Source organism: Oncorhynchus kisutch, linkage group LG16 (genome assembly GCF_002021735.2).
Source record: "Oncorhynchus kisutch isolate 150728-3 linkage group LG16, Okis_V2, whole genome shotgun sequence".
NCBI lineage: Eukaryota > Metazoa > Chordata > Actinopteri > Salmoniformes > Salmonidae > Oncorhynchus > Oncorhynchus kisutch.
This window is the reverse complement of record NC_034189.2, coordinates 17,292,010-17,313,967: the sequence shown is the minus strand read 5'-3', so window position 1 is coordinate 17,313,967 and position 21,958 is coordinate 17,292,010. Positions and strand designations below refer to the sequence as shown.

The window sequence follows — 21,958 nt, the reverse complement described above, 5'->3', positions numbered from 1 at the left end:
ACCAGAAGCGGTTCAACTCGTGCATGTGTTGCCCTGCGCTCGCTTACGGACTGGAGTCTGGAGAAGTATTCAGGACGGCTTTCTTTGCGTTTTCAAACGCATCCGCAGGCGAACTGCGTATCCTTGACTCAGTGATTGACGTGAGGAGAAGTTTAGAATTTTTATTAGGATCGACAGCAGCATTAGGTTTTCATTCGGACTAGGGCAAGGATTCTACATTCACCACCGGACCAAGACATAGGATTTAAACATGTAAACTGCATTTAAAAATGTAGAAAACGCCTGCTGGCAGACGACTGGTCCAAAACGGCACTATTCATCCCAAGCCGTGAGACATTACTTTTTGTCCGGAATGGAAATGTTTTATCGGAAAGCCTTGATGATCTGTGCTGAACTCACCCTATCCGTTAAAACATGAAACATAAATTATGTTTAATATTGCTACAGATAGGGGAACGTCCAGGTCGTTCTCTAATAATTTTGAGGATTTTGATTCCATACGCAGGGTGCTTCTATACAGGTCAGTATATTGATACATGCTATGCTACGGCAACGACGAAGAGAGTTGATATGAAAATGTCTAGTAAACTATTTGCACTTTCTTTGTGTTTCTTCTCGCATTCATTGCACTTTTGTTTGACTGTTGTTGCTTTGTCCAAAGTCCAAAGCACTCTGAATGCCACATGGGATTTTAAAGGGAATTTAAAGATCTGGTGCAGTTCGTGAGGATGGGGAGGGGGCGAACTAAACATAATTGGTGCTCTTGCCCATCTATTCAGCGGGAGATAGCTTGTTAAAATGTCGCAATATTTTTGATTTAGCTGCGTTTGTGATTTTATTAGATACTTTGCACATTTGAGATACATTAGTGTCTCATATTTCCAGAGCGTTTCAGACAAATGTTTCGCTTAGTTTAGGCATAGTCAAGAAGAGTTTAACCGTAGTTTACATTTTTGTTACTATTAACGTTGTTACACTGAAACATTTATTCAGTCAACCTCTTTTTATTGCACGCCTATTGTCTGTTTCTACCCTGCTGACGGAAAGCTTCCATGTTGTCAGGGAAACGTGAACATCAGCCAACCACACTGAGACAATTTGCGTCACGTGGCATAGTTGAAGAGCCCGTATGCAGACAACATGGCGATAGACTGCGGATGCTCACAAAGTGGAAAGTAGCTCAAACGTATTAGCTTTAAGTTTAGAGTTATGACCGGTATCATCTTGTCGAACACATTTAAACGAATGGAATTATGACTACTAAAGATTATAGCGGGACGCTCGAGCCCCATGCAGCTGCGTGTAAGCACCCGAGACGGGAGGGCGACGACAGGGAGGAACTGCATGACAACGGGAATGATAGTGAATCAACATCATCAAGTTACAGTCAGTCCGACTACTCCGAGTAAGATAACCCTGTACATTATTGCTTGTTGCTTCCAAAAAGAAACCCTATTTTTGAGAGGGCTATGGTATTGAAGGGCTGCCTGACTGTTTGCAAAATACAAATCATATCACATTTTATTGGTCACATACGCATGGTTAGCAGATGTTAATGCAAGTGTAGCGAAATGCTTGTGCTTCTAGTTCCGACAGTGCAGTAATATCTTACAAGTAATCTAACAATTCCCCAACAACTACATAATACACACAAATCTAAAGGGGTGAATGTTTTGTTTACATTGAGTGAGATGTTATTTTCCTGACACCACACTCCGAGTGCCCTCACCTCCTCCCTGTAGGCTGTCTTGTCATTGTTGGTAATCAAGGCACTGCTGTTGCGTCGTCTGCAAACTTGATGATTGAGTTGGATGCGTGCATGGCCACGCAGTCATGGGAGTACAGGAGGGGGCTGAGCACGCACCCTTGTGGGGCCCCAGTGTTGAGGATCAGCGAAGTGGAGATGTTGTTTCCTACCTTCACCACCTGGGGGCGGCACATCAGAAAGTCCAGGACCCAATTGCACAGGGTGGGGTTGAAACCCAGGACCCCCAGCTTGATGATGAGCTTGGAGGGTACTGTGGTGTTGAATGCTGAGCTATAGTCAAAGAACAGCATTCTTACATAGGTATTGCTCTTGTCCAGATGGGACAGGGTAGGGTGCAGTGTGATGGCGATTGCATTGTCTGTGGACCTGTTGGGGCGGTATGCAAACTGGCGTGGGTCTAGGGTAGCCGGTAAGGTGGAGGTGATAGGATCCTTGACTAGTCTCTCAAAGCACTTCATGATGACAGAAGTGAGTGCTACGGGGCGGTAGTCATTTAGTTCCGTTATCATTGCTATCTCAAGAACAGGAACAATGGTGGCCATCTTGAAGCATGTGGGGACTGCAGACTGGGATAGGGAGTGATTGAATATGTCGGTAAATACACCAACCAGCTGGTCTGCGCATGCTCTTAGGACGCGGCTAGGGATGCCGTCTGGGCCCTTGCGAGGGTTAACACGTTTAAATGTTTTACTCACGTTGGCCACGGAGAAGGAGAAGGGGGGCGGGGGCAGTCCTTGTTTGCAACCTCAGCTGTCTAGTCATCTTCATCAGTTGCCAACTCAACTTTAGAACTTGACAACCGAGGCAGCTCACTGGAAGCGACTTGGCAGGTGAAGCAGGATGCACACTGACTGTAAAGTGGTCTAGAGGTGGCTTACTGGCTACTATTATTCTTCACCAATGTGTGAATGGCTTTGCAGTATCAACATCTGTTTCATTAAGCTCATGGCATGCATTCTTATAATAAAGCAAGGTAGGCCTATGCTATGTTCACCTAACAAAGTCTGTGTAGTATATGGATTCCATGAGATTAATTTAAAAGTTTATAATTTATTACATTTCTATAGGGCTTTTCATAGAATCCCAAAGTGCTTCAAGAGCAAAAAACAAACAAGCAATTTATCCTGACAGATCAATCAATAGAGGCCAAGTCTTTGAAAGCTGCATGGTTGATGATGGTGATGGAGTCTGCTGATGATCTTGTAGCTACTGGACTTCTCTTCCACTCTGTGTAGCAGACACTTGGCTGATGCTTCATCAGGTCTGGGCGCCAGAAAGATCACTACTCACAGTTCAGAATAGTAGCCAGTCGTCCTCACTACGTGCCCTCTGCCTTAGCACTGCTGTAGTCCTCTTTCTTAGGCTTCAAGCGACTCTTTCAAACAAAAAGCTAGCCAAGCCAAAACGTGTTAACCTGTCAGTCAATATGGAAATCCGTGGCTCAAAAACAGCAGAGACTGTATATATACAATAAAAACTCTTATGTTATCAAAAACAAAAGAGCTGATTCAAATTCTATAATTAAAAACACCTCAAATATAACTAAATATGTAGCTACACATTTACAGGAGCTCTGTACTTAGGCTGCTTTTAGGGCGCCATGGCAACTATGTTTAAATGTTGTGTTCACCGTATCCAAAGAGCCTCTCAGAGTATGAGTACTGATGTAGGATCAGTTTAGCCTTTTAGATCATCATGAATGACACTATATGGACTGGTTGGGACCTGATCCTAGATTAGTACTCCTACTCTGAGATGATTTGAGGATAAGGGACCAGAGCTCTATCTGCACTGCAGCACTGGTATGAACAGATAACTATCTCTGCTACCCTATCTGGCCATGTCACCTTTCAAAGAAGGTCGTCATCTGTACTCAATTAATGTAGAACTCAACTGTAAGCCATGGAATGCATCCAAATGGCACCCTTTTCCCTAGAATCCTATGTGCCCTGATTAAATGGAGTGCACTATGTAGTGAATAGGGTGCCATTGGGGACGCAGACGTGGTATTGAAACAGAAGAGATGGATGAGGCAAAAGTAAAAGGAACCATAAGTGTAGTTGCACTATTCTGGGCCTAGTATACTACTCTCCTCCTCTTTTTCTATCAAAGTTTGATAGAACTCAAAATATATTCCAATTTGGAAACTTAAATAATTATATGCTATTTACCATCCTTAGTGAATTTATGGATGTGTTTTCCAAGAGTCTACCACAGAGGCAGCACAGCTTCATTTAGAGGGAGACCGACCGACAGAAAAAAATGCCTGGCTGAATTTTTTAGGTTTTCTTTTTGCCGAGTTAGGGCATTTTCTCTCTCGGGGCGGTGATGTGGGTTTCCCTTTTCCTTGTCTCTGCCTGTCTCAAAAAAATGCAATTTCTAGTCTTTCTCCAGGCGTGTTGTTTTCTTTCTCCCCCAAATGCCACACGATAAATTAGAACAGAAATGCACTCCCCTGGGAATGAGTGAGAGAGAAGATTAGGGGATAATAAAACGTCTTGTAAATGTAGTTGTTTTGAAGTATTATTAAATTAAAACAACAATGTATGTCATACAACTTTACACCTGTAGCCTACATGGTGGTTGTTCTCTTGCAAATGTGCCTTTCAGTCATCGCTCTCTCCTTGAGTTCTACACTGACCCAGAACACAATACATGATGGGCTATCAGACTTTCTGGCTGTTTGACAGAGTTTCACTTGTTACACTGTAGTGTAATTGTGTTACTAACCCATTTGAATAGCATCATACAAGACTCCTGTTTAGATGGGGATTGAAGTCGACAAGGGCTAATCTGACATATTGTGATGAAAGCCAATGTGCTCTAAATTGATTAGAATATATGCACTTTTAATCCTCAAGTGAGCCTTACACCTCTACACTGTAGTTCTTAACCTGACAGTTCCTATCAGATGGGTTCACTGGGCAGGCAAACCATCACTTTTGACTCTGCTCTGAAACAGTTTCACTCAGTCTATGCTTTTTGTCTGTTCATTCCCAGCGACCTAGAGCCAGAATGGCTGGACGACGTCCAGAAGAACGGCGAGCTCTTCTACCTGGAGCTGAGCGAGGGCGAGGAGGAGGCGGCATTAGCTCAGGCCGCCGCCAATAATGGCCTCCCCACCAATCACGTGCACTTCAGTGAGAAGGAGGCGGAGATCATCAGCGAGGAGTGCAGGAAGCGTTCTGATGGCACTCCAACCAAAGGAGAGCCCAAGCTGAAAAGACTTGCCAGGATCCTACGGAGGAAGAGGCGGCCATCCCAGCGGAGTGGGCCCGACGGAGGAGCCAAAGACTCGTCATCGCTTCCGACGTCCATCTTGAAAAACCAGGCGGGGCAGAGGGTGGGGCTGGTGGTCCAGCAGCAGCATCTGAAAGAGGTGTGTGTCTACCTGAACCCCAAACGGCTGGGCAGCTGCTCACCTCCTCCCCCGGAGAGAGGGGGTCTACTGGAGGCTCTGCTGGGGGTGGTGCATCGCCCGTCCTGGGGCCAGGGAGACCCTGCAGGGGGGAGAGGGGAGAGGATCACCGTCCACGGCCTGGTGCCCAACAGCCCCGCCATCAAGTGTACACAGATACTGATCGGTGAGTGTTCAAAACCTCACTGTGGGGATGTCCGAAATGGTACCCTATTCCCAAATAGCCAACTGATTTTGACCACAATCGCCCTGGTCAAAAGTAGTGCTCTTTAAAGGGAATAAGGGTGCCATTTCAGACTCACCTAATGTGCCTGTCATATACACATTGCTAGACTTTTGGATGGGCACTGGCAGAAATCCCAGAAAGACTGCAAGACATTTTTTATTGACATGATATTAAGTACTTATAAAGTTGTTTTACAGCAAACTGTTTCTTATGTTTGTGGAGACTGACGTCGACACAGTTGCTTTGGGCAGACCAAGGAATGCAAAGAAACTCCACATGAGTTAGTGTTTAAAGCCATGCCTTTCATGTAGCCTACCACTCCATGCTAAAACAATTAGCCTAGACTCGTTAAATACCTGAAATAATTGAGGTGAAGTCTTTGTTAAGGAGATAAGAATGGATAGAGATCTGCACAGGGGCAGGTGAAACTCCATGATATACAAAAAGAAACAACAGCATGTTTGGCTCTTTTTATATCCGTGGACTATATCTCCAGACTGTGCTCCTCCACTAAAACCATACTATTTGGAAAACAGATGACACAATACTTTTTCGCCGTACCAACCAAAGTTGTTAGGAATTTGACTTACAGCTCATTAAAAACAGTGCAGCTCATTAAAAACAGGGCCGAAAAGATACATGCATACATACAGTTGAAGTCGGAAGTTTACATACACCTTAGCCAAATACATTTAAACTCAGTTTTTACAAATTCCTAGTAAAAAATTCCCTGTCTTTGGTCATTTAGGATCGCCACTTTATTTTAAGAATGTGAAATGTCAGAATAATAGAACAGAGAATGATTTTTTTTCAGCATTTCTTTCTTTCATCACATTCCCAGTGGGTCAGAAGTTTACATACACTTAATTATTATTTGGTAGCATTGCGTTTAAATTGTTTAACTTCTTGGCGCACCCATCCCGTTAGTGGGATAATTTTCGTCAACATCCACTGAATTGCAGAGCGCCAAATTCAAATTAAATTACTAAAAATATTTAATTTTCATGAAATCACAAGTGCAATATAGCAAAACACAGCTTAGCTTGTTGTTAATCCACCTGGCATGTCAGATTTCAAAAAAGCTTTTCGGTGAAAGCTATCCAAGCGTTTATGTTAGGACATCTCTCTCAGCAGACAAAACATTACAAACAGCTAGCAGCAAAGTAGATTGGTCACGAAAGTCAGAAAAGCAATAAAATGAATCGCTTACCTTTGATGATCTTCGGATGTTTGCACTCACGAGACTCCCAGTTACGAAAATTCCAAATAGTATCCGTAACTTTTTCAATAGGAATGAGAGAGAAAATGTCTGCTCCAAGCTGCTCACGCGTGCAAAACTCTGCAGGCACCTAGCCATCCAGTGACGCGATGTGATCGTTCTCGCTCATTTTTCAGAATAAAAGCCTGAACCTATGTCTAAAGACTGTTCACACCTTTTGGAAGCCATCGGAAAAGGAATCTGGTTGATATCCCTTTAAATGGAGGGAAGGCATGCAATAGAACAGAGAGGTTTCAGGAAAAACAGCACTTCCTGGTTGGATTTTCCTCAGGTTTTCACATGCAATATCAGAAACTTTAGAGTGTTTTATATCCTAATCTGACAATTATATGCATATTCTAGATTCTGGGCCTGAGAAATAGGCAGTTTCACTTGGGTACGTTTTTCATCCAAACATCAAAATATTGCCCCCTACACTCAAGAGGTTAACTTGGATCAAATGTTTCGGGTAGCCTTCCACAAGCTTCCAACAATAAGTTGGGTGAATTTTGGCCCATTCCTCCTGACAGATCTGGTGTAACTGAGTCAGGTTTGTAGGCCTCCTTGCCCGCACACGTTTTTTCTGTTCTGCCCACACATTTTGTATAGGATTGAGGTCAGGGCTTTGTGATGGCCACTCTGGCCACTTTGTTGTCCTTAAGCCATTTTTCCACAACTTGGGAAGTATGCTTGGGGTCATTGTCCATTTTGAAGACCCATTTGTGACCAAGCTTTAACTTCCTGACTGATGTCTTGAGAAGTTGCTTCAATATATCCACATAATTTTCCTTTCTCATGACGCCATCTAATTTGTGAAGTGCACCAGTCCCTCCTCCAGCAAAGCACCCCCACAACATGATGCTGCCACCCCGTGAATCACAAATGGGATGGTATTGTTCATTATGGCCAAACTGTTGTATTTTTGTTTCATCAGACCAGAGGACATTTCTCCAAAAAGTACGATCTTTGTCCCCATGTGCAGTTACAAACCTGGCTTTTTTGCAGTTGCAAACCTGGCAGTCAGGCTTTTTTTATGGTAGGTTTGGAGCAGTGGCTTCTTCCTTGCTGAGCGACCTTTCAGGTTATGTCGATATAGGACTCTTTTTACTGTAGATACTTTTGTACCTGTTTCCTCCAGAATCTTCACAAGGTCCTTTGGTGTTGTTCTGGGATTGATTTGGACTTTTCGCACCAAAGTACGTTCACCTCTAGGAGACAGAACGCGTCTCCTTCCTGAGTGGGATGACGGCAGTGTGTTACCATGGTATTTATACTTGCGTACTGTTGTTTGTACTGATGAACGTGGTACCTTCAGGCATTTGGAAATTGCTCCCAAGGATGAACCAGACTTGTGGAGGTCTACAATTTGTTTTCTGAGGTCTTGGCTGATTTCTTTTATTTTTCCCATGATATCATGCAAAGAGGCACTGAGTTTGAAGTTAGGCCTTGAAATACATCCACAGGTACACCTCCAATTGACTCAAATGATGTCAATTAGCCTATTAGAAGCTTCTAAAGCCATGGCATAATTTTCTGGAATTTTCCAAGCTGTTTAAAGGCACAGTCAACTTAGTGTATGTAAACTTCTGACCCACTGGAATTGTGATACAGTGAATTACAAGTGAAATAATCTGTCCGTAAACAGTTGTTGGAAAAATTACTTGTCATGCACAAAATAGATGTCTTAACCGACTTGCCAAAAATATAGTTTGTTAACAAGACATTTGTGGTGTGGTTTAAAAATGAGTTTTAATGACTCCAACTTAAGTTTATGTAAACTCCCGACTTCAACTGTACATTCATTTGCTTAGCCTACAGTACAGACTCGATAGAGTGCGTTTGCAGAAATATCACTATTGACGCTTGTTTTTTGCTATCTACGTTAATAACATGCTGCTGTTATGCATTGACTTCCTTTTCCTCCTCCTCAGGTGACGACCTTGTGGCAGTGGACGATGTGGATGTTACCACAGAGAACATTGAGAGGGTTCTCTCCTGCATTCCTGGGCCTACACAGGTGTGTGTGTTTCCAAGACCACCCACCCCACTCATTACTGCCATATTAAAAGAACAGTAGTTAGAGAGAAGTATGCGCTGTTGTGTGTTGTTTGAGGTAAGTGTATTATTAGCTGTAATGCTGCTTCCACAATGCGAAAATATGCCAAAGACCTCCAACAGATTAGATGTTGTTTGTTGAGCCCTATTCACATGATTTGACCTCCATGATCATGTATCTTTCTCAGCTCTTGGTTTTCTTCATGAAAAGACCACATAAAACATACATGTCTCTGTGCGCCAAATGGCACCCTGCGCCGATCAAAAGTATTGCCCTATGTAGGGATTAGGGTGCAATTTGGGACGTAACCTCTGAAACAGCCACAGCAGCCAAAGAAAGGGAAGTCCTCCACATGAACTCAATTACAGACAAACTCCTTTTTTCGAACCAACACGTCTGCTCTGCTCAAAAGTGTTAGAAGCTGGTTTCTACACACTCATGGCAGGCAGGTGCACACAAGGCAGATACACACACTAAGATGCAAGGTAGACACACATACACAGACACACAAGGCAGACTAAGACTGTGTCAGGATCATTCCACTGCCCCACACTTTAAAAGTGAGGGCTAGGATGTTAGCATAAACCCAATGGATGCTAATACTGTAGCTCTGACCAAAGTCACACATTCATAAGGCTAGAATGACTTGAGTTGGCCTGATTCAGAGCTGAGATAAGTGAGCTAAATCATTAATTGACCTCAATGAGAGACGTGCTTGAAATTTCAAGTTAAAGTGTGTGATCTGAAGTACGAATACCAGATACTTATCTTGCTTTGCACAGTGAATCAATGAACCAAACCAAGCTAAGTGTACAGTGTCTTCAGAAATTATTCACACCCTTGGACTTTTTCACATTTTGTTGTGTCACAGTCTAAGTTTTTAATGAAATAAATGGAGATGTTGTGTCACTGCCCTACATCAGAATCACATTATTCAATAAATAAATGAACCAAATCCAGCTAAGTGTACAGTGCCTTCAGAAAGTATTCACACCCTTGGACTTTCTCCAGATTTTGTTGTGCTACAGCCTGAGTTTAAAATATTGTGGTAAACCGTGGGGTGTTGGGTTGAGCGGGCAGAGATTGACACAGAGACGAGGTTTTAGTCCGCAAAAACAACGATACTAAGACAGAAAATAAACATAACAAAGAAAATCACTTAGGTTTGGCTCGGTCCTTCTCCCCGTTCTCTCTCGCGGTGTGCCACCATGCTCCTTTTATTTGGCCTCCACGGCTGGTTGGCACTTTCCTCTAATTACCTCCACTTAGAGCTGTCCGTGTCGGGGTGCCCAGCTCCCGTATTCCCAGCAGAGGGAGCCAACTTCGCCTCACGTACCTCCCCTCTATTACCATCCCCCGGAGTAGACCTCCGTTCATCGCACCATCTGGGGTAGTTGTGCCTTTAAGTCTGTGGGGAGAAGCTATTGTGGCAAAATTAGTAGTACCCTGCTAAACCCCAGGAATGACTTCACCTGCCTCTTGGTTCGGGGACCGGCCATCCCCTAATAGCAACGTTTTTTTTCTTGGGGTTTCACATTTCCCGGCATAGCCCAGCTTGCACTTGAGGGGGTTCGCGGTCAGACCTGCACCACTTAGCGCATCCACCACGGCCTGTAACCTACAAAGATGCGACTCCCAACTGTCACTGTGCACAATTATGTCGTCCAGATAAGCAGCGGCGTACTCACTGTGCGGCCGCAGGACGCGGTCCATGAGTCGCTGAAAGGTCGCTGGTGCCCTGTGGAGCCCGAAAGGCAGAACCCGGTAGTGGTATAGCCCCCCACTGCCAGTGGCACCTGCCAGTACCCCTTCGTCAGGTCCAAGGTGCTGACGTATCTCACCATCCCCAAGCAGTCATTCAGTTCGTACACACGAGGCATGGGGTAGGCATCGAACTTACTGACCTTGATCAGGCTCCGGAAGTCATTACAGAAGCGGGCGGTTCCGTACGGTTTCGGAACCAGCACTATGGGGCTAGACCACTCACTGTGTGACTCCTCCAGTACCCCCATTTCTAGCATTGTCGCCACTTCCTGCTGGACCGCCACCCTCTGGGTTTCCGGTATCTTGTATGGCCGTTTACACACTTTTTCTCCTGTACGGGAGTTGATATGATGTTCCACGAGATCCGTACGCCCCGGCACCTCGGGGAACACGGCCGTATTCCGCTGGACCAACTCTCTGAGCTCTTGTCGTTGGGTCGGGCTGAGGTCTTCCCCCATTGCAACTTCGACCGAGGGCGGGCCCTGCTGTGGCCGGGTCCATGTTTACGAACAGCGTGCGTGCCATTTCTTCAGTAAATTCACATAGTAAAGCTGGAGGGGTTTTCTCTGCCCCGGTTGGTGGACCTTATATTTGACGTCGCCAACCCGCTCAACGATGTCGTAGGGCCCATGCCATGTAGCCAGGAATTTACTCTCTGTTGTAGGGATCAGCATCAAGACTTTCTCACCTGGTTGGAATTCTCGTGGTTGGGCCCCCCGGTTGTAGACACGCTCCTGGCCATATTGCGCCTGGGCCATGTGCTCTCTCTCCACTGGCCAAATCGCCGTCATCCTCTCCCTCATCTTCTCCACATGTTCTACTATGCTGCGAAGGTGGGGTCGGCTGCTCTTCCCAGACCTCCTCCTAGGGACCGACGACCATACAGGAGCTCAAAGGGGGAGAACCCCGTGGATGCTTGGGGTACGTCGCACACTGAAAACATTCGGTGGGGCAGCAGCTAGTCCCAGTTCCTCCCTTCTCTCTCAACGACCTTCTAGGCATCTGTTTTGGGGTTTTGTTGAAGCGTTCCACCAGCCTGTCGTGGGCTGGATGGTACACACTGGTACTCACCTGTTTTATTCGTAACCGATTGCAGACATCTTTCATCACCCGAGACATGAACGCGGTACCCTGGTCCGTCAGGATTTTCTGTGGAATACCCACCCGGCTAAATAAATGGAAGAGACCCTGTGCGATACCTTTTGCTGCCGCCGTGCGTAGCGGGATTGCCTCAGGATACCGCAATCCACGATGACCAGGATGTATTGGTGTCCCCTCATGGTCTTCACCAACAGACCCACCAGATCCATTTCCACCCGCTTGAATGGCACTCCTATAATGGGAAAGGAAACCAAAGGGTTTCGATAATGCATCCTCGGAGCTGTGATCTGGCACTCCAGGCAACTACAGCAGTAGTCCTCCATGGCGCGCTTGACTCCGGGCCAGTGGCACTTGTTCCCAATCCGCTCCCTGGTTTTCTCCATCCCAGGTGTGCCCCAAGCAGGTGGGTGAGGGCAAGCTGCAACACAGTCCTAACATACTGGCTGGTGTGAGTAACAAGTCTTGTCTCCCCATTATGCTTTACTACCTGATACAATAAATTATGCTTGATTGCGAAGTGGGGGTAGCGCCAATCACTTATCCCAGGTAACAGTACGCCATCCACCGCAATCACCTGGCCCCTAGCGTTCTGGAGATTGGGGTCTTCTAACTGGGCCGTCCCAAACTGACCCGTGAGGATTCTAGTGTCGGGAGATCCGTCTAGGGCCTCCACCTCCATAAAGGGTAGCCTGAGATCTTCCTCGCACGGTGGCTCGCTTGCCGGAGTGGGGTCGTCTCCGTCCTCTGGGTCCGACTCGGGCCCAGTGGACACCTCTCGTGGTGGGGGTTGGGTTGCACAGACCACCGTCCTTTTTCCTTTTTTCACACCACCCGTGCTCGCCTCCCCAGGTCCCTCCTCCACAGGTTCTGGAAGAGAGGGCAGTCTCGACCGAGGAGAATGGACACAGGTAGGTTAGGGACAGCTCCCACGCGCATCTGGCACTCCCCCCTTGGGGTGGTTATCCTCACTGGCACCGTTGGGTACATCTTCATGTCCCTGTGTACACAGGACACCGTCACCTCCTCGTCCCCCGGTTTCTCCTTCCCCTCTCATGTGAGCCACTGCGGGTGGGCCAGGGTCACCATGCTGCCGGAGTCCAGCAGAGTGCTGGTGTCGATGCCATCGATTCGTGCAGGAACCATCGGAGTGGCTGTCTCGGTGTGCGCCCAACAGGAGGTGACGTAACTCGTCATCTGGGTTACCCCAGAGCTGGGGGATGCAAGGGCATGGCCTCCTCCCTGCCAGGACAGCTCCACGCGAGGTGCCCCAGCTCACCGCGTCTCCTCTCCGCACGGGCCTCTCAGCAGGTCCTGGGTGTTCTGGTAAATTTCCACCGTGGTCAGCAATTCCTCCAGGCTCTGGGGGTTCCGCATGCTCACCGTCTTCGTCATCTCTTATGGCAGGTTCTGAAGGTATTTATCCAGGACGAGCTTGTTGAGCATCTGGAGGGACGGTACTTTAGTCAGTAGCCAGCCATTGGTCAGGCGCACCAGGTCGCTCATCTGAGCACAGGGGGAAAGGGTGGGGTCAAAGGCCCAGCCGTGGACCAGTTGTGCACGGTGTGCGAGATTGAACCCATAACGGCTCAATATCTCCCGTTTTGAGTCCCTCATAATTTGTGGCCTGGTCAGTGTTCAAATCAAAGTAGGCCTTCTGGGCCTTCCCAGAGAGGTAGGGTGCCAACAGGCTGGCCCACTTGGGCTGGGGCCATCCTTCCCGCTGTGCCGTCCTCTCGAAGGTGCACAAATATGACTCCATGTCATCTTCCTCCATTAATGGAACCAGGAACTGATTCGGGCCAGACTCCTGAGCCCTCCCAACCTTCAACTGGGCTACCTCCGCTACCAGTCTGTAGTTTTGTTGGTGCTGCTCCTCCAGCGCTTGCTCCTGGAGAGCCTGTTGCTTCTGCTGACTGAGGATGAACTAAGCCACCAGCTCCTCCATGGTAATCTCCGTACGCTCGACCCCACGGTACCCAAAGCTACTGAGATACCCGCATTCTCCACCATATGTTGTAAACTGTGGGGTGTTGGGTTGAGTGGGCAGAGATTGACACAGAGACGGGGAGGTTTTAGTCCGCAAAAACAACTTTACTAAGACAGAAAATAAACATAACAAAGAAAATCACTTAGGTTTGGCTCGGTCCTTCTCCCCGTTCTCTGTCGCGGTGTGCCACCGTGCTCCTTTTATTTGGCCTCCACGGCTGGTTGGCACTTTGCTCTAATTACCTCCACTTAAAGCTGTCCGTGTCGGGGTGCCCAGCTCGCGTATTCCCAGCAGAGGGAGCCAACGTCGCCTCACATACCTCTCCTCTATTACCATCCCCTGGGGTAGACCTCCTGGGATACCACAATATATTAAAACAAGATTTTGTGTCACTGGTCTACACACAATACCCAATAATGTCAAAGTTGAATTATATTTTTTTTAATGTTAACAAATTATTTAAATATTAAAGCTGAAATGTATTCAGTCTAAGTATTCAACCCCTTTGTTATGGCAAGCCTAAATAAGTTCAGGAGTAAAAATGTGCTTAACAAGTCACATAATAAGTTGCATGGACTCATTCTGTGTGCAATAATCGTGTTTAACATGATTTTTGAATGACAAAAAAAAGCAGACATTGAATATCCTTTTGAGCATGGTTAAGTTATTAATTCCACTTTTATGATGATGTCTCAATATACCCAAAAGCCAGGGAAAATGCAGCGCGGCAAATTCAAATAAATTGATATAAAAATCTAACTTTCATTAAATCATACATGTAAGTACTAAATTAAAGCTACACTCGTAGCTACACTCGAGCTACACTCGTATACAACAGTAAACAAAGAGGGTAGCATATTTCAACCCTGCAGGCGCTACACAAAACGCAGAAATAAAATATAAAACATGCCTTACCTTTGACGAGCTTCTTTTGTTGGCACTCCAATATGTCCCATAAACATCATAATTGGTCCTTTTGTTCGATTAATTCCGTCCATATATACAAAATGTCCATTTATTTGGCGCGTTTGATCCAGAAAAAAAACAGCTTCCAAATTGCGCAACGTCACTACAAAATATTTCAAAAGTTGCCTGTAAACTTTGCCAAAACATTTCAAACTACTTTTGTAATACAACTTTAGGTATTTTTAAACGTTAATAATCGATCAAATTGAAGACTGGTCTATCTGTGTTCAATACAGGAAGACAACAAACCAAGCTACTTTTCAGGTCTTGCACAACTCTCAACAGTGATACGCAGTTCCTAGATGGCCGTACTTCTTCATTGCACAAATGAATAACCTCAACCAAATTCCAAAGACTGGTGACATCCAGTGGAAGCGGTAGGAAAACAAGTTCCTAAGAAATATAGTTTCCCAATGAGAACCCAGTGAACAGACAGAGACAAACTTCTGAACGGTTAGTCCTCAGGGTTGTGCCTGCTACATAAGTTCTGTTATACTCACAGACATGATTCAAACAGTTTTAGAAACTTCAGAGTGTTTTCTATCCAAATCTCCTAATAATATGCATATCTTATATTCTTGGCATGAGTAGCAGGAAGTTGAAATTGGGCACGCTATTTATCCAAAAGTTAAAATGCTGCCCCCTATACCTTAAGAAGTTTTTAAAACAGTTAGAGTTGAATGGCTGTGAGAGGAGAATACAGAGGATGGATCAACAACATTGTAGTCAGTTCACAATATTAACTTAAATGACAGAGTGAAAAGAAGGACGCATGTACAGAATAGAAAATGTTCCAAAACATGAATCCTGTTTGCAATAAGGCACTAAAGTAAACCTGCAAGAAATGTGGCAAAGAAATTCACTTTATGTTCTGAATACAAAGTGTTATGTTTGGGGCAAATCCAACACAACACTGAGTACCACTATTCATATTTTCAAGCATGGCGGTGGCTGCATCAAGTTATGGGTATGCTTGTCATCGGCAAGGACTAGGGAGTTTTTTGGGGATGAAAAGAAATGGAATACAGCTAAGCACAGGCAAAATCTCAGAGGGAAACCAGGTTCAGTCTGCTTTTCAACAGACACTGGGAGACAAATTCACCTTTCAGCAGGACATTAGTGTATATTTGGCCTTGTGTTTCAGGTTAGAGTTGCTTACCAAGACGACATTGAATGTACCTGAGTAGCCTAGTTACAGTTTTGACTTAAATCGTCTTGAAAATCTATGGCAAGACTTGAAAATGGCTGTCTATTAATGATCAACAACCAATTTGACAGAGCTTGAAGAATACATTTATTTTTTTATGTGATAATATTGTACAATCCAGGTCTGCAAAGACTTTCCCAGAAAGACTCAGCTATAAATACTGCCAACGGTGATGCTAGCATGTATTGACTCAGGTGGTTGAATACTTATCTAATCAAGCTATGTTAGTGTTTTATTTTTTATAAATTATAACATTTAAGAAAATGATCTTCCACTTTGTCATTACAGAGTATTTTGTGTTTATTGTTGACAAAAAAAGGACAATTAAATCCATTTTAATCCCACCTTGTAACACAACAAAATGTGGGAAAAGTCTAGGGGTGTGAATACTTGCTGAAGGCACTGTATATTTAATCTCTGTGTGTGACTGTTTTAGGAATTTTATGTTTGTCCGTATTTAATTTGCTCCCTTGATCAAAGATGTCTTTAAGTCTCTGTAAATCCATTGTAGGAGGAATGGTTGAGTGGAATGGCGCTCACCACTGAGTACAGACATTTTCTCCCATTCCATTTGGCTTCGATCGGCTGTCAAAACCTATATAGTAGGTAACAATCTCCACCTTTTTACATGAGGAAAACTATCCAATTCTGAGATATGGTGCTTTGATTGCCATTCAGGAAACTGCTCAAGCTTTTTGCTCATTCGTCTCCTCACACGGTCAAAACAGGGCCTCAAGAAGGAGGAATTTGTAAATGACAGTGTGTCTGGGGAGTGATGGCGTTTGCAATGAGAGAGGGAGACGGAGACAGAGGTAGAGGTAGAGGTAGAGGTAGTTGTTTGGGATAACCACAGGAAAACGACCATTACGCTGTGGTCACTGAGAGAACAGCTGATTAGAAGACTCGGCCAGATAGCAAATTACACTGTAGAGAAGAGAGGAGAAGAAGAGAATAGATGAGAGGAGAGGAGAAGAGAAGAGAGGAGAAAAAACAACAAGGCCTCTTGTCGGTCCGTCGTGGCTTAGGACGGAGCTACTGTAGAACTGGCATACTCCGAGGAAACTTAAACTTTGGTGGTGGTTCTCTCTGTGTGCGTATGTGTGTTTTTCTGTGAGTGTGGCTACACGCGCGGCTGGCCAGCTGTATGTATGTTGGCACTTTTGCGTGTGTGAACGTCCGCCCTCCCAGGTAGAGCATGGTAGACAGTGGCTATTACATGGGCGTAGCAGCAGTTTGTATAAAGGTTTGGACCACCATGCCCTCTGACTACCCTCATAGTAAAGTATTACTGATGATACTATACTCTCTCTCTATCAATTCAATTATATTCAAAGGGCTTTATTGGCATGGGAAACATATGTTTACATTGCCACAGCAAGTGAAATAGACAATAAACAAAAGGGAAATAAACAAGGGAAATATACAATCAGAAATGAATAGTAAGCATTACTCACAAAAGTTTCAAAAGAATAGAGACATTTCAAATGTTATCGTTATGTACAGTGTTATTATTGGCTATGTACAGTGTTGTAACAATGTGCAAATACAGTGCCTTCGGAAAGTATTCAGACACCATTACTTTTGCCACAATTTGTTACATTATTCTAAAATTGAATAACTCAAAAAATAACTCAAAAAATAACTAAAAAATCTACACACGATACCCCATAATGGCAAAGTGAAAACAGGTTTTTAGAAATTTTTGCAAATGTATTCAAACTAAAAAACAGATTCCTAATTTACATAAGTATTCAGACCCCTTGCTATAAGACTCAAATTTGAGCTCAGGAGCATCCTGTTTCCATTGATCATCCAGATCTGGGGAAGGGTGCTCAAAAAAAAGCTGCATCGTTGAAGGTCCTCAAGAACACAGTGGCCTCCATAATTCTTAATTGGAAGAAGTTTGGAACCACCAAGTCTCTTCCTGGAGCTGGCCGCCCGGCCAAACTGAGCGGGAGAAGAGCCTTGGTCAGGGAGGTGACCAAGAATCCGATGGTCACTCTAACAGAGCTCTAGAGTTCCTCTGTGGAGATGGGATAACCTTCCAGAAGGACAACCATCTCTGCAGCACTCCACCAGGCCTTTATGTTAGTGGCCAGACGGAAGCCACTCCTCTGTAAAAGGCACATGACAGCCTGCTTGGAGTTTGCCAAAAGGCACCTAAAGACTCTCAGACCATGAGAAACAAGATTCTCTGGTCTTGTGAAACTCAAGATTAAACTCTTTGTCCTGAATGCCAAGCGTTACATCTTTTAGGAAACCTGGCACCATCCCTACGGTGAAGCATGATGTTGGCAGCATCATGCTGTGGGGGTGTTTTTCAGGGGCAGGGACTGGGGGACTAGTCAGGATCGAGGCAAAGATGAATGGAGCAAAGTACAGAGAGATCCTTGATGAAAACCTGCTCGGGACCTCAGACTGAGGCAAAGGTTCACCTTTCTACAGGACAATAACGCTAAGCACACAGCCAAGATGGTGCAGGAGTGGCTTCGGGACAAGTCTCTGAATGTCCTTCAGTGGCCCAGCCAGAGCCCGGACTTGAACCCGATCGAACATCTCTGGAGAGACCTGGAAATAGCTGTGCAGCAATGTTTCCCAGCCAACCTGACAAAGCTTGAGAGGATCTGCAGAGAAGAATGGGAGAAACTCCCCAAATACAGATGTGACAAGCTTGTAGCATCATACCCAAGAAGACTCAATGCTGTAATCACTGCCAAAGGTGCTTCAACAAAGTACTGAGTAAAGGGTCTGAATACTGATGTAAATGTGATATTTTCCGTATTATTTTAAATATATTAGCAAAAAAATGTAAAACCTGTTTTTGCTTTGTCATTATGGGGTATTGTGTGTACAGTCGTGGCCAAAAGTTTTGAGAATGACACAAATATACATTTTCACAAAGTTTGCTGCTTCAGTGTCTTTATATATTTTTGTCAGATGTTACTATGGAATACTGAAGTATAATTACAAGCATTTCATAAGTGTCAAAGGCTTTTATTGACAATTACATGAAGTTGATGCAAAGAGTCAATATTTGCAGTGTTGACCCTTCTTTTTCAAGACCTCTGCAATCCACCCTGGCATTTAACTTCTGGGCCACATGATGGCAGCCCATTTTTGCATAATCAATGCTTGGAGCTTGTCAGAATTTGTGGGTTTTTGTTTGTCCACCCGCCTCTTGAGGATTGACCACAAGTTCTCAATGGCATTAAGGTCTGGGGAGTTTCCTGGCCATGGACCCAAAATATTGATGTTTTGTTCCCCAAGCTACTTAGTTATCACTGTTGCCTTATGGCAAGGTGCTCCATCATGCTGGAAAAGGCATTGTTCGTCACCAAACTATTCCTGGATGGTTGGGAGAAGTTGCTCTCGGGGATGTGTTGGTTGTGTTCTTAGGCAAAATTGTGAGTGAGCCCATTCCCTTGGCTGAGAAGCAACCCCACACATGAATAGTCTCAGGATGCTTTACTGTTGGCATGACACAGGACTGATGATAGCGCTCACCTTGTCTTCTCCGGACAAGATTTTTTCCAGGACTTTACCCCAGTCCTCAGCAGTCCAATCCCTGTACCTTTTGCAGAATATCAGTCTGTCCCTGATGTTTTTCCTGGAGAGAAGTGGCTTCTTTGCTGCCCTTCTTGACACCAGGCCATCTTCCAAAAGTCTTCGCCTCACTGTGCGTGCAAATGCACTCACACCTGCCCGCTCTCATTTTTGAGAAAGCTCTGCACTGGTGGTGCCCCGATCCTGCAGCTGAATCAACTTTAGGAGACGTCCTGGTGCTTGCTGGACTTTCTTGGGCGCCCTGAAGCCTTCTTCACAACAATTGAACCGTTGTCCTTGAAGTTCTTGATGATCCAATAAATGGTTGATTTAGGTGCAATCTTACTGGCAGCAATATCCTTGCCTGTGATGCCTTTTTGTGCAAAGCAATGATGACGGCATGTGTTTCCTTGCAGGTAACCATGGTTGACAGAGGAAGAACAATGATTCCAAGCACCACCCTCCTTTTGAAGCTTCTAGTCTCGTATTCAAACTCAATCAGCATGACCGAGTGATCTCCAGCCTTGTCCTCATCAACACTCACACCTGTGTTAACGAGAGAATCACTGCCATGATGTCAGCTGGTCCTTTTGTGGCAGGGCTGAAATGTAGTGGAAATGTTTTTTGGGGATTCAGTTCATTTGCATGGCAAAGAGGGACTTTGCAATTAATTGCAATTCATCTGATCACGCTTTATAACATTCTGGAGTATATGCAAATTGCCATCATACAAACTGAGGCAGCTGACTTTGAAAATTAATATTTGTGTCATTTTCAAAACTTTTGGCCACGACTGTAGATTGATGAGGGGAAAAAAACTATTTAATACATTTTTCGAATAAGGCTATGTCATAACAAAATGTGGAAAAAGTCAAGGTGACTGAATCTGTAGTTTAAGTATGAAAGAGAATAAATAAACAGATAAATGTAGTTTTATTTAAAATGGTGTTTGTGGTCCACTGGTTTCTTGTGGCACAGGTCATACATCTTGCTGCTGAGGTGGCACACTGTGGTATTTCACCTAATAGATATGGGAGTTGATCAAAATGTGATTTGTTGTGAGTGTGTGTAATCTGAGGGAAATATGTATGTCTATTATAGTCATACATTTGGCAGGTGGTTGGAAACTGCGGTTCGGTTTCCACCTTGTTTTGTGGGCAGTGGCCATATAGCCTGTCTTCTCTTGAGAGCCGGATCTGCCTATGGCAGCCTCTTTCAATAGCAAGGCCATGCTCACTGAGTCTGTACATAGTCAAAGCTTTTCAACATTTGGGTCAGTCACAGAGGTCAGGTATTCTGCTACTGTGTAATCTCTGTTTAGGGCCAAATAGCATTTTTTTGTTAATTCTTTCCAATGTGTCAAGTTTTTTGTTTTCTTTTTGTTTTTGTTTCCCTTTTTGTTTTCTCATGATTTGGTTGGTTCTAATTGTGTTGCTGTCCTGGGGCTTTGTGGGGTCTGTTAGTGTTAATGAACAGAGCTCCAGTACCAGCGGGCTAAAGGGACTCTTCTCTAGGTCCATCTCTCTGTAAGTGATGGCTTTGTTATTGAAGGTTGGAGAATCGCTTCCTTTTAGATGCTTGTAGAATTGAATAGCTTTTTCTCTGGATTTTGATCATTAGTGGGGAGTCATCCTAATTTTCCTCTGCATGCATTATTATTTACGTTGTACACAAGGATGTTTTTGCAGATTTCTGCATGCTATCTCAATTTGGTGTTTGTCTCATTTTGTGAATTCCTAGTTGGTAAGTGGACCCCGGATGTCAGCAATGGGTTCTATAACTGATTCAAGTATTTTTTGACAGATTTTAATTGGGATGTAAAATGTTATTTTTCTTTTGATGGCGTAGAAGGCCCTCTCAGATCGTTCACAGCTTTGTGGAAGTTAACTGTCGTGCTGATGTTTAGACCGAGGTAGGTATAGTTTTTTTGAGTGCTCTTGGGAAACAGGTGAAATTTGTATTTGTGGTCCTGGCAACTGGAGCTTTTTTGGAACACCATTATTTTTGGCTTACTGAGATTTACTGTCAGGGCCCAGTTCTGACAGAATCTGTGCAGAAGATCTAGGTGCTGCTGTAGGCCCTCCTTGGTTGGGGACAGAAGCACCAGATCATCAGCAAACGGTAGACATTTGACTTCATGGTGCACAAGACACATCTGATTCGTACCTGATTCTGTTATGGAGGCCATAGGGATGGTACAGTCCATCACTCTAAAATGTGATACTGAAATTGTATATGGTTATATTATGTCAAAATAATGGTGCAACACTAATAAATCAAATATTATTTTATAACATGCGCTTTCTGCAGGGTTGGATACGGTCGCTGTCTGCGGTTCTGGAACCATCTTCAGTGCGTCGTAGAATTGGCGCCTTTTCCTATGTTGCTATCCTGTTTGGGCTCGGCGTCCCGCTGGCGGGACAACTTCCGTTGAAGGGCGCGTAATTCAAATAAATAATCATAAACATTATGGATATTAAACATTTAGGTACCTGCTAGTGTCTTATATCGGTTGAAAGCTTAACTTCTTGTTAATCTAACTGCACTGTCCGATTTACAGTAGCCATTACAGTGAAAGCATGCCATGCGATTGTTTCGAGGACGGCGCCCCATATTAAAATATTTTTCCACCAACACGGGTTTCATAAATTCACAAATGGCAAT

The 21,958-nt window shown here is 44.5% G+C and overlaps 1 protein-coding gene across 4 annotated transcripts in view; it reads left to right on the top strand.

The window, feature by feature from the left end:
* intu (inturned planar cell polarity protein) overlaps positions 1-21,958 on the top strand; it is a 45,878-nt gene continuing 23,920 nt past the window's right edge. For 2 of the 4 annotated variants that reach the window (XM_031791903.1, XM_031791902.1), the window contains exons 1-3: positions 1-520; positions 4,769-5,352; positions 8,602-8,687. In XM_031791903.1, coding sequence (XP_031647763.1) covers positions 429-520; positions 4,769-5,352; positions 8,602-8,687 — 762 coding nt within the window. In that variant the 5' untranslated portion in view covers positions 1-428. Of the gene's footprint in view, positions 521-1,071; positions 1,406-4,768; positions 5,353-8,601; positions 8,688-21,958 lie in introns of those variants that run through there. The other 2 variants (XM_031791901.1, XM_031791900.1) reach the window with 1 other exon arrangement.